The sequence below is a fragment of the Ciconia boyciana genome, chromosome 14, assembly GCF_034638445.1.
Source record: "Ciconia boyciana chromosome 14, ASM3463844v1, whole genome shotgun sequence".
Classification (NCBI taxonomy): domain Eukaryota; kingdom Metazoa; phylum Chordata; class Aves; order Ciconiiformes; family Ciconiidae; genus Ciconia; species Ciconia boyciana.
Window position 1 is genome coordinate 11,822,572 of NC_132947.1, and position 12,923 is coordinate 11,835,494.

A 12,923-nucleotide genomic window follows, 5' to 3' on the forward strand; every position below is an offset into this window, starting at 1 on the left:
GGGATGCTGGGGGTGGGGGGGGCTGCGAGCTGCCCCGCACCGGCACGGGCATCCCCGGCCGGGCGGCGCCGGTCTCGCCGCGGGAGGCCGGGCAGCGGTGGGCTCGGCTGGCGGAGAGGGGCGGCCGGCACAGGGACCGGGGGACGCCGTCACGTTGAGTTCCGAAGCGCTGCAGCCCTGCTGGGAGACCCGGCAGGGCCCGCGTCCGGCTCCGGCTGTGCGGGTGCGCAGCCTGCTCTGCGCGGCCGGTGGCCCTCACAGCCGGGCGGCGACAGTCACTGGCTGGGGGGGAAGGGGAAGGGGGGAGAAAGGGGGGCGAGAGAGGAGGGGGGACAGAAAGGGGGAGAAAAAGGGGGGAAGGGGAAAAGGGGGAGAAAAAGGGGCGGGAAGAGGAAAAAGGGGAGGGAAGAGGGAAAAGGGGAGAAAAAGGGGCGGGAAGAGGGGGGAAAGGGGGGGGAGAGAGGGAAAGGGGGGGAGGGGGGAAGAGGAGGAAAAAGGGGGAAGAGGAGGAAAAGGGGGGGGAAGAGGAGGAAAAGGGGGGGAGAGGGGAAAAAGGGGGGGAGAGGAGGAAAAGGGGGGGAAGAGAGGAGGAAAAGGGGGGGAAGAGAGGAGGAAAAGGGGGGGAAGAGAGGAGGAAAAGGGGGGAAGAGGAGGAAAAGGGGGGGAAGAGGAGGAAAAGGGGGGGAAGAGGAGGAAAAGGGGGAAGAGGAGGAAAAGGGGGAAGAGGGAAAAAGGGGGGAAGAGGGAAAAAGGGGGGGAAGAGGGAAAAAGGGGGGAAGAGGGAAAAAGGGGGGAAGAGGGAAAAAGGGGGGAAGAGGAAAAAGGGGGGAGAGAGGGGGAAGAGGAGAAAAAGGGGGAAGAGGGAAAAAGGGGGGAAGAGGGAAAAGGGGGGAAGAGGGAGAGAGGGGGAAGGGGGAGAGGGGGGAAGGGGGAGAGAGGGGGGAGAGGGGGAAGGGGGGAGAGGGGGAAAAAGGGGGAGAGGGGGAAGGGGGGAGAGGGGGAAAAAGGGGGAGAGGGGGGAAGGGGGAGAGGGGGAAAAAGGGGGAGGGGAAAGGGGGGAGAGGGAAAAAGGGGGGGGGGAGCAAGCACGCAGTATCCGTTTTCACAGCATTCCACAAGTGACAGTCTTACATTTACAGAAAACCGAAAATGACTCTGTGACTCGCAGCGTGTCATCACTGCGGTTATCAGGTGGGGTGTTACATCACAGGGTTCTTCTTGGAGATGGAAAATGAAACCGCTCCGTCTCTTTTCTCTGTAAGTGGCAAGTGCAAAAAAACCACACAGATAAAGAAGGGAAAAAACCCAACAGCACAGTTTAACTATTTCAGGTTTTCTTCCCTCATTAATAACTTTGCCTGATCATGAGAATTTGCTTGAAAGCACCCATTTCAGCCCCTTAACAACCCGAGGTGCACCTGAACTACCATACCGGTATGCCCTCTGCATCGGTCCCTTGTTCATACTGCAGTCACATCAGTTTGCACTTGGGCTCCAGTTTGTAGAGAATAAAATATTTTCTTAACAGAGAAGCAATGCACAGACTACAAAGCATGTGTGCCATGATCCCATCTGCCAGGTACGGATGCAAACTCTGCTAGATCTGGTTCTCAGCCTGCTCCAGCACTAGAAAGCTATCCTGAGAGACCTTGTAGCCTTTCCCCTGTCCCACCTTAACGTGCTAACCCTCGGACCAAAAAGATCCCTAAGGTGAAGCACCCTTCCCAACTGCCTGTTACTTTGGGAAGAAATAAGTACAGAGGGTGCGAGCTGAGGTCAAGAGGTCTCCTCAATGTTTGTTAGGACCATGCCGGCATAGATGACCGCTGGCAGGAGGATCTCCTGGCAGCACCGTGCTGAACTGGCTGTGGAGCCGGTTGGCATAATATGAAGTGACAAAGAGTGCTGTTTGAAGTTTAAAAAAATAAAATAAGATCTGAAGACAGCACGCATCCAGGTAAGGGTAGGAACCAGCCTAGAGGAGGCTGTGGTAGAGTTTCCTGTAGCACATGACCCTCTGTGCTCAGGACAGCGCTGTACCGCTAACCTTCTAGTTCACCTCAGCAGCCAAGGCCACCAAGGACGCGAGGGAGGGATCTGTGCTGTGGGCTACATTACTACCCTTCCTTATTACCCTCGCTTCATCACACAGAGGAGCTGATGAAAGTCACTCCTGGTGCGGCCAGGGAGCCCAGCTCCAGTGAGTCTCCAGCTCTGGATGCACAGCAGAGGTGGGCAGCAGTAGATGGAGAGGAACAAGAGCACATGGGCTGGGCCGAATCTGCAAAGACTGGTCCATACCATGACAACATCTGCCAGCCAGGAGACAGCCTCAGCAGCACAAGGTGGCCAGAAGCACTCCACCCATCCCTAACCTTCTAAATGGCACCTGTATTTGTGTGTGTGTGGCCATGACTCCTCTACACCTCTTTCCAGGTAAAGCAGCCACTACAAAGACACTTTCAAAACCAGCCATCTGTATTGTGGCTACAAACACTGCTAACTTGCATGTTAACTTCCTCTTGAAACAAGCACAATACACCATACTCCTCCTGGTTGTCGTACCCCTCAACACACATACCCTCCACCAAAAAGTTCCCCTGCATGGCACAGGACAGTATTTTCCCTCCTAGGGAAGTTCTGCTTTGGCAGAATGGAGAGGAGCCAGTCTGCCTACCTGGCCCAGGGACCACGCACATCGTCCATCAAAGTCACACCTCCATGCAAAATCCTTCAAGCAAACTGATAGAAACCTTCGACTTCTGGAAATAGAAGAGAAAATTAAACTTGACCCTAACGTATTTTCCAGCCCTGAGAACAAATTCACGTAACTTTACCGATGACATTTTCAAAGTGCATTGTGTAGATCTACCTCCCTCACACACACACTTTCTGCAACTGTATCTCAAGAGAATTCATATGAAAGGAAATGCAGCCACAAAAATCATAATATGGTTCTGTAAACCCCTGACATAAAATAGCCTGCTTCATTTTGCCCTTCATATGTCCCCTCTCAGAATGCTGACATTCTCCTCTCTCTGCAATGATGCAGAAAAATCGTGGGTCTATGACACTCAAGGAGAGCGACAGGACAAATGGGCCCAGAGAGAAAAAATGCACAACTGAAATGTACTTTTCTGAAACCTCACTACAAGTGAGAGAAGCAGAAGAAAAATAAAACACGCGTTGAGCCACACATTTGTTACAGGCAATGAATTCTCACATTCAAGGTGTGTCAGTTCCTTTCTCCATTTAAAAATTACAGTTGGCAGAGAAGTAACATAGGCTGGCCACCATTGTTCCCAACCCAGTGTTCAACAGCGAACAGTTATCCAACTCTTGTGTTGAAAATAAAAATAAACACCTGACAGTTCCCAATATGTGACACAAACATGCTGGAAGTGGAATGGAGCGTCCAAATACAATGCACTTGGAGGGTGAGGGAAATCACATTTTTACATGACACAAAGAAATGTCTGGACAATCTTGAGAAGGCTACAGGCAGAGCCCTTTTAGACAGTTCGAGATCATAAATGCTACTGCACTGGCCAGGAAAAGAGATTCTTCAGCCAAGCTCAGTACAGTTCCCTACAGGCAGATTTTAAAACGAGCTTAGAGCAGGATTCTCAAGCACTAAGAAACCTTAAGTAGAGTTTTAAAAAAATCTCAACTCCCAAAGTCCGTTCAGTAGGTTGAGCCCTTTGTCAAAACACATCTGCACACTGCATGGGTAGAGGAAGAGGAGCAACTGAAAATTCTCTTCCCGCATTTTGAGCTACTTAACACTGAGTTATGCTGGAAATGTATCTTAGCCTTACTGTCCCTTTAGAAAAGGCCACCTTAGCACAGATCCTACCTGCCTGGCATGAGGGAAACAAACCCCAGTGACGGTTAGTTGAGATAACACTGCCCTTCATACACCAGCTGGTAAAATACGGATCACCTAAATAAACAGCTTCCTGTTTTAGGCGATGATTCCTGAGCAGGAAAAACAATACCATCCTACACAGCCATTTCTTACGGAAAGCACCCCGGCTAAATAGGGCACTCTTTTTCCACACTCCTGATAAAGAAGTGACCACGATAGTTACATGTGATCTGGGTATATTCTCAGGGCATCTGCTCTGTCCTGGGCATATCGCCACTCCTTCTTCCACCTGCTGCTCTTCATGGCACACACATGTCACGCACAAAACAGTCAGCTGGTTAAAAAAGGACATTCTAACCAGAAGCCAGGCGAGCAGCACCTAGTATGGCATCCTAGAAAGCACAATCTCTGTGTTTCGACATCCTTTTCCCCTTTAACACATATTTCCTCCACAGCCACCTCCGAATTTCATTTGAACTAAAGAGGAAGAAAAGGAAAATTGAAAATGTCACTTATTTCCCCAAAAATGTTTGCTTTCTGGGTCCACTTTAAACCCTTCCCACAGAGCAGGGATGTGGGGCAAGGCTCCCCATGGGGAGAACACCCTCTCTTCCAGGAGAAGGACATGGTCCCCTTAGCTGGAGCAGCCTGGAGAGGGGGAGAGCCGAATTCAGGAGCGCAGATGAGTAGACGTGACCAGACGTGATCATCGCAAAGTCAGCCAGGAAATTAATTCACGAAGCGGGCTGCAGCGGAGTCACAGCACAAATGTCTTTGTGCCACAGCGCTTCACTGCATCCATGCTGGTGCACGGCCCGCACAAGGCAGGAGGGAGCCTCAGCTCACACCTCTGATGTGACTGCTGCCGTGCCGATGCCTTCAATTATGGGGCAGCAACCAAGCAGGGAGGAGTCTTGAATTTGGAAGGAATTTGAGTCAGCGCCTCCCAAAACACCAGCTTGTATCTTGTGATCCCAGGGACTATTGGATAAATCAGAAATATTGTTGCTGATGACTTTGGCTGTGGAAAGACACCCAGCAATTATACCAACGGTCCTACCAGGGCTTCTGTTACACTAGCTTGGAGTTTTAGTCAGCTATGACTAAACAACCACAACTTTTGCTGGCAAAGGATAAAGTCAGTCCTATAAAGCTTGAAAAGGAAAGAGGGAAGTGAAAATTAATATCTAAGCGGTGGCTTGCACATCTCAAGAGAGCCAAGCACGGCAGATTTCAGGAAAGGAAACCAATTTCTACCAAGAGTTAACAGAGGAAGTGTTGAGCCTTGCAATTTATGCTTAGCAATGTAGTGGCAGCAGACAGCCCTCATGGGGCCGGGATTTTCCCGTGTTCATTTCTGCACTGGCTAAGGCTGGTAAGCTTCTGCAGAGAGAAATTCTCTGAAGGCCCAAGTCAGAACTCAGCAGCTGTGGCCCACGTCCGCCACGTGCCACCTCTGCCTTGCACAATCCTTTCTAGGAGCAGCAGGTCTGGGAACAGGGAGGAAAATGTGTCAAACCTGCCTTGGCACAGTGACATCCACAGAACGAGGAAGGGAAAACACGAAGCAAAGCTGCATAGGGAACTTCCCATATGGGGACATGGAAAAAACGTCATGAAAGAATGTCAGAGATCATAATCTGACTTCCCATAGCCAGAAATATTCCACACCCACGGCTGAGGTGAGTCTACCACCTCCCATGAAAGCTGCATTCCCCTTTTGTTCTCCTCCTCTCTTTTCCACGTGACAAGAGCTCTGTGGCAACTGCCCTGTCCACCGGCACAGCCCGGGGCTGCCTCCTCTCCTTCTTCCAGTGAAGATCTTACCTCCAAAATGCTCCGTTATCCCACGCAGCCTTGGGGATTTTAGTATTCAGTTAGTGACAATTCTCAGATCTGAAGCTAAGCAAGCAGGACAGCTTACTGAGGCCACTAAATGAGCTCCAGCAGCCAAGAGCAGATGACAGAGGGGGTACGGCTGAGCACGAGGGACTCTGGCACCTGGCCATTTCATGAGGCATGAAAAGAAGAAACCACCACCTACCAGAAGAAACCTCCCAAAAGAAGCCAAGCCCTACACACGACCAGCCCCGCAACGGAAAGGTGCTGCCAGGGCATACCAGGACTCACAGCATCTCGGTGCCCTGTGGCCTAAAGCTAAAATAAGTACAGCTTATTGTCGGGCAGCAGCTACCGCCAGCCTTGGCGCCGGCGGGAGCTGGCCTAGAGATGAAAGGAAATATCCCAGGACAATCATTTCTTCTCTGTTCCGTACCTGTGTCTTTTTACCCGCCCAGCCAAATTGCTGAATCCACCGAAACAAACCCGGAGCAGCGCCGTGCTGCAGGCGTCTGGGGCAGCCCGAAGCCGGCCAGCATGAGGAAGGGCCGGGCGCTGACCGCCGGGCAGCCGAACCCCCCCGCCGCCAGCCTCCTCCCGTACAACAAACCGAATACGCGCTGCGGCCCCCGGGAGACCACCTCCCCTCCGCAGGCCGCCCGCTCTGCGCTCGACGTACTCCAGGGAGTCGCCTCGGCCCTTGCCGAAGGCCCAAGCGCCCGCAGCGCGGCCTGCCAAGTGCCGCCACCGGCCCTGCACGGGGCCGGGCCGCGTGCACCGGCGTGAACCGCCATGTCGCGACCGGCGCGGGGTCAGAGGGCGGGGGCCGGGGTCAGGCGTCAGCCTCGCCGCCCCGGGAGGCAGCGCCGGGCCCTCCGCCGCGCCAGGGGGCGCTGCCGCGCGGCGGTGAACGCCACTTCCGGCGCGCTGTGGCCGGCGGGCGATGGCGGCGCAGTTCCGCAGCTACGTGTGGGACCCGGCGCTGATCGTGGCGCAGATGGTGCTGCTGCAGGCGGGCTACTACAGCTCGCTCGGGCTCTGGCTCGCCCTCCTCGGCACCCTGGGCAGGACCGGGCCCTCCCTCCACCAGGTCTTCAGCGACGAGGTGAGGGCGCGGGCCCGCCCGGGGGCTCCCCGGGGGCACAGGGCCCTGTGGCGGGGGGGGGGGGGTCCTTGCTCGGGGGCTCCTCTGCGGGGAGACAGAGCCCGCTCCCCGCGTAGGCGTCCCCCGGTGTCAGAGACAGCACCCCAGTATAGAGACAGACCTCCCCGCCCCGTGTAGCTGCCCCCCGATGTAAAGACAGGCCTGCTGTCTCTGTAGGTGCCCCCAGTATGGAGGCAGACCCCGCCTTTGAATAGGTGGTACCCCGGTATAGAGACAGCACCTCGCTGCATAGGTGCCACCCCCCAGTATAGAGACAGACACCCTGTGTAGGTACCCCCAGTATAAAGACAACCGCCCTCCCCCGTAGGTAACCCCTGCGTGGAGACACACACACTCCACACCCCGTCTAGGTGGTACCCCTCCATATAGAAACAGACTTGTGCCTTTTCTGTAGGTACCCCCAGGCAGAGAGACAGACCTCTTAGAAGGACTGCCGTAACTGCTCAGGCTCCTCTTACGGATCATAATCAGCGCAGGGCAGTGCCAGTGCGGCTGGGCCACGGGATGAGATTACGCGCTGTGGGCTGTGATTTGTGCCGCGGTTTCCTACTAATAGTCCCGTGTAGATTTTAGGCTTCTCAACCCTGCCTGGGAGGCTCTCCATGATGGCTTTCATCCTCAATGCACTCACCTGGTAAGTCAGCAACTGGCTGGAGCACCTGTGTCTTGTTCTTTCTTAACATTAAACTCTAAGAGAATTCAGTGTGACCTACTGCCCCTCTCAAAACATCTCCCAAAAGCCCCGTGCTTGCTTGAGCATGTCTGCTGAGGGCAGCTGGGAACTGCTCACTCCAGACTTGCTAGATCCTGGATAAGTCATTTCACTTCACTGCCTCAGCTTCCTGGCTGGGAATGAGATTTCCTTCTCTGACACATTTTACTGAAAGTTAGAATTAATGGATCTCAGCAAACACTGCTCTATAAACAAGAATGTATTTTGCCCCTGCCACTGGGCAAGGTTACTGGGGGAGAGAGTTTAAAAATTCCTGCCTGACTCTCTACACTAAAAGCTCATTTCCCTGCCATCATATAATTAAAAAGCTGTAAGCATGTAAGTCTTGCTGCAGGGGCCGGAAGAGAGGTCAGAAACAACTTATCCTTAAAACATTTAAGAAGTTTTAAAACGGCTAGTTTAGAAGTTTTAATCAGCACTAACAACTGCTGACAGCTGTTGCTGTGTCTCCTTTTCTGTAGGCACGGAGCATTTTGTTATTAATCTCTGTCTTTATTTTGCAGTGCTCTGGGCTTGCTGTACTTCATCCGCCGAGGAAAGCAGTGCCTGGATTTCACAGTCACGGTTCACTTCTTCCACCTTCTGGGCTGCTGGATTTATAACTCGCACTTTCCCTCGACCCTGACGTGGTGGCTGGTGCACATCGTGTGCACCGCGCTGATGGCTGCGATCGGGGAGTACCTCTGCATGAGGATAGAACTCAGAGAAATCCCCCTCAACTCTGCCCCCAAATCCAACGTATAGACTCGCTCTGGCAACAACATGCTGCATTATGTCATTGTTTCCAGCACAAGTGCATCTAATGCCTGAGAATCATCACTGAAGAAGCACAGCAGGTCTGTTTAGACTTTTTTTTTTTTTTGGACCTCAGTGACTGCATGAGTGTGAGCATCTCCTCTGGCATCAGCCGACAACAGGGGAGGAGCAGATGTTTATTTTGTTAACACAAAGCATTTAATATGACTGTACGGCAGTGTGCTCTTAAACTCTTCACTCATGAGACTGTTAAAAGCCAGGTAGCAAAACTTGATGCATGAGGAGCATCTGGAATTTAACAAATGTGGGAGTGCCCTGTATGGTTAATGCAATGGTCAGCTCTCCTTGCGGGAGCTGGCGCAGTGAGCGGTGGGGCTGGGAGCTGCTGCTTCCGATCTGTAACTTGTTTGGGCTTTGGTTGGAAAAAAAGTCAAGGAAGTGAATGGACAGGGAGAAAGAAAGTAGTTGTATTTACCTGAATCACCAGCTGAGACCCTAAATAACCTATAACGTTAGATGGGTTTGTTTGCTGTTTTCATGTTTAATACATAGAGATGTCAGACAGCAGTTTGCTGAAGAAATTTTTTGTAATAATAAAAATATTATGTTGCTGTGAGCGTGTTACGGTTCTCCTGGGAAGCTGAGCACTTCAGGAAATACCATGAGTGTCTGTATCATGGCAACAGAAGGATACAGCCAGAGAACACGTGGCTGTAAGATGTCCACTGTCTAGGGCACATAAAGTTTCCTACAATAAATATTTCATACCTCTGCTCTGAAATGAAGGCATCAGTGAGTGCTGTCTTGGGAAGTCAGCCAGCATAATCCTCGCTTCAGGAGGAGTGCCAGCAATTCAGGGTCTCTACATCCCATTTCCGTTATCCCTGGAAACATCTAAGGTCAGGTTGGACAGGGCTCTGAGCAACCTGATCTAGTTGAAGATGTCCCTGCCCATTGCAGGGCGGCTGGACTAGATGACCTTTAAAGGTCCCTTCCCACCCAAACCATTCTGTGATTCCATGTCCAGCCTGAGACTGGAGCTGTCCTGGGGAAGCCTGCAAAGGTGTCCTGGAGCCACGCTGCTGTTCCCACCTGTCTGGGTCTTCCTGTCAGGCTTCAGAAGTCTAGCAACAGAGCTGGTCTGGTAGAGGTGATGTTTAGTTAAGTGAGAGAGTGCTGCTTGTTTCTCAAAATAATAGGATGAGCCTTTATTTAGAGGCACTTCAAATAAACGTCACCTGTGGGCAGGCAGGGAGCACACTTTACTGCTGAGGGGCTAAAGCTGGATGGTTCCTCCAGATCCTGCAGCCCCAGCAAGCAGACCTGCATGCTGTCTGGTTTCTGCTAAGGGATGGCCAGTTTGTACGATCCCAAATGAGGGCAAAGCCAGTTCTAAAGACAGATTTTTCTCCTGTGCAGCATCTTGCTGCAGTAACTTCCCTTTGTATGTTAATATTTGTAAGTTAATTTGCATAAATTATTTGCTAATTCAGCTTGTTGAAAAGTGGGATGATTTGAGATGCAGAAGTGGATAAACTCTTTGAAGCAGCTCTTTTGACTTTTGTTACTGGGGGAAGCTGTATTTCAATTCCTGCTCTCATATTCAGATACTATAAATTGAGGCAGGATAACATCCTGATGTTTTAAATACTTGGCAGGTCTGCCACAGAGGAAGATTGCCGGTTATGTTTGTTTAGACAGAACTTTTTATATTCTGAGATTTTGCCAGGACCTCTTCCTGACCATGACCCCTTCAAACACAGTTTTAGAACAGCAGCAGTCTTTCAGAGGGAAGAGTTTCCACAAGTTTTTTTCCTGGGCAGGAGCCAACACTTGCTGGAGGGCCATCCAGAGGTCACTTCCTAGGGCTTCCCCTGCAACTCTGCTGTGCAGTCAGCAAGACAGTTCATCCCTTCTCAAAATCTGCTTGTTCCTCATATATAAGGATACTTGCCTTTCTTCCAGTCACCTTCAGCCTAGATATAAACTGGTCTTCCAGTAGGTGCCAGTATCTGCTTCAGAAAAGAGCAGTGAGTGTGCTGTGATTGGGATCAGGGGGCAGAGCAGAGGGCATGCTCTGCCTCGGGGCTGACAAACGCTGGCTTGGTATTAGTTGTATTTTAAGGCTCTTTCAGGGTCATTTTGTCCTCTCCTGCTTTTTGTTGCTATTCTTGAGAAAGAACATCCCAGTCCTGCACAGGGAAAGTTTTGCAGATTTAATTCAAGGCTTAACACCACACCAAAGCACAGTGTGAACTCCTGTATTCTTCAGGGGTGGTCTTAAGGCCAGTGTGAGCTAGAAGACTAATTACAGTGAATATGAGAGAGCAGAGGGGAAAGGCACATTCATCCCCTTTCTTAAAGGAGAATGGACAGCTGATCCCAGAGTTGCTGTGATACTGTACTAAAGAGGTGCTATCTTTGTTCCCCTGTAAGAAACAGGGATGAAAACTTTGGACCAAGGAACACTTACCTCCTTACTTCCTGAATACATCAGATATGCTGTAACTACTTCAGCAGCCTCCCTTGCAGGGGAAAGGGGGCTTAAGTCTGGGTACAGCTTTGTATCTGGAGTCACTCAGAGCAAGGCCACAAGAAGAACCCTTGACAAATGTGGATTTAACACTGAGGCTGTGGGACATCCAACAAGCTGCACTGCATCAGCATGAAGTGTGCTGTAGGATTAGAAGTTCTTTCTGAAAGTCTGCTGACTTTGCCTTTGAGGACTGAATCTGTATATTACTTTTTTTTTTTTAAAGGAAATCTACTGTAATTGTCCTAGTCATAGGGGAAGTTCTGCTAAAAATGAAATATTGATTGAGGAGGGAACCTCTGAAACTCATCACTCCCATACTGTGAGACCTAATTTTCACTTACATGCTTTCAGTCAGATTTAGGAGCGCCTTTGGCTTTAAAAAAAATCTGCTGCTCCATACCTGAATGGTGGCAGATGGTCTTTGTTTCTTAATGAATTTTTGTTTCTTGTGTGCAATAGAGTTGAGGGATTTGCTTCCAGGGAAAATTTTCCCCAACACCTGTTCTTCTTAGAGACAGTGGTAGTGTCAGCTAGCCATTTGCATCCATGGTTTTGCAAAAAGAAGACTTCTTGGAGATCTCTGCTGAGACTTTTACATTTCCCTTCCCCAAAGCTGTTTAAAAGTAGAAAATTAACAGAGAGGAAGATGCCAAATCCAAAGATAAGCTAAGGGTTGTGGGATTTGGGGGGATTGTGCTTATTTGTTTTCCTAAAGGCATTAAACACCTATTCTAAACAAAGAGCAGGTACAGGATTTGGATGCAAAAGACTCCAGCCTTGGTTGTACACGATACCCACCTGCTTCAGCTTTCCCCAGCTACAACCCACAGGCAGGGGAAGAGAGAACAGGAGGAGAGGGGAACAGGATCAAACAGCATACACTGCTGTTGGAGCAGAATAAGAAGAAAAACCAAAGCAGCCGAGTGGTTCACTCACTCCAGATTCTGCAGTGCTCTGGTTTACCCTTTCTCCACTACTTATCTAAGGGTTTGTGCCGAGATGCTGAGTACGTAAGTAACAACTCTGTTGTCTGCAGAAAGCCTAGGTGCCTCGCACTGAAGTGCTGTCTGAACACCAGCTGCTCCTCCCTGACTTATTTCTTGGAATTTGCCTCAATTTATTTGTTCCCTCCTGCTGCTGCAAGAGCAGGGTGTTAAGTGGTAGGGAAGGTAAGAGGAAGAACATGTGAATGCCAAAGGAGAGCAGCATGACCCATCATTATAACACCCAACACCACTGTTGGTAAAAAGATTCTTTGCTGTAGGAGAAGCTTGCCCACACAGCTGTAATGCATCCAGTGGGATCTCTGGGGCTAGCAGGGCCCCAGATCCACTGCTCACACTGTAAAGCACATTTTCAGGTTTGGGGACACCGTTTCACAACTGCCTGATCCATTTACAGCTGGTGGTATCTACCACCGTGCCCACTCCCACGGCAGGCAGTGCTCAAACCACCAGCGCGAGGTCCTCGTTCAATGTTTCTCAGGACCATGAGGAGCCATGAAGCTTACCCAGCGCTGCGCAGGACTATCCTTCGCTGTTAGCGGCTGCCTGCCCCTACTGAAGACAAAGCAAATGCCCTGGTAAGGGGCCAAACAATCTGTGAAAACAGCCAAAGTGATGTGTGACATCTAGGAAAGTCAGGCTGAAATACCCTGCTAATTAAACATGGAAATTTCAGATCTGATGAAAGACAGCTGGGTCCCGTAATTTGAACATGGAGCTCACCACCACATCCAGCTGTTGAGCCCTGATTTAGAGTGTGATGAAAACCAGCTCCTTCCCCATTCCGGAGTGGCAGTACCACAGGGGGAATGCATTGGAAGTGGTAGAAAGTCCCTGCTAAGAGGAAGCACAGCAAGTCCAGATGGGAACTGGCCTGAGACGCTCACAGGAACAGGTTACAGACCCACACTGGGCCACCATGGCCCCTATGGCCCTGTGCAGCCAGGCAGGGCACAGAGCTACATTAGCATCCTTAAAACACAGAACTGCCTTGTACTGCCCAATACTATTGTTGTGTTTTT

The 12,923-nt window shown here is 50.8% G+C and overlaps 1 protein-coding gene across 1 annotated transcript; it reads left to right on the top strand.

The window, feature by feature from the left end:
• Window positions 1-6,625: 6,625 nt before the first annotated feature.
• Window positions 6,626-8,977, top strand: SYS1 (SYS1 golgi trafficking protein). The gene is made up of 3 exons (XM_072879005.1): window positions 6,626-6,812; window positions 7,439-7,506; window positions 8,109-8,977. The coding sequence occupies exons 1-3, from the start codon at window positions 6,651-6,653 to the stop codon at window positions 8,347-8,349; spliced, it is 471 nt and encodes a 156-aa protein (XP_072735106.1). The 5' UTR covers window positions 6,626-6,650; the 3' UTR covers window positions 8,350-8,977.
• Window positions 8,978-12,923: the final 3,946 nt, after the last annotated feature.

What these genes read in the sequence shown, in the direction of transcription:
- SYS1 (XM_072879005.1), top strand. Translation starts at nt 6,651, where the DNA reads ATGGCGGCGCAGTTCCGCAGCTACGTGTGGGACCCGGCGCTGATCGTG. An exon ending in ACCAGGTCTTCAGCGACGAG is followed by an intron (nt 6,813 to 7,438) that starts GTGAGGGCGCGG and finishes AGTCCCGTGTAG; the next exon opens with ATTTTAGGCTTCTCAACCCT. An exon ending in ATCCTCAATGCACTCACCTG is followed by an intron (nt 7,507 to 8,108) that starts GTAAGTCAGCAA and finishes TTTATTTTGCAG; the next exon opens with TGCTCTGGGCTTGCTGTACT.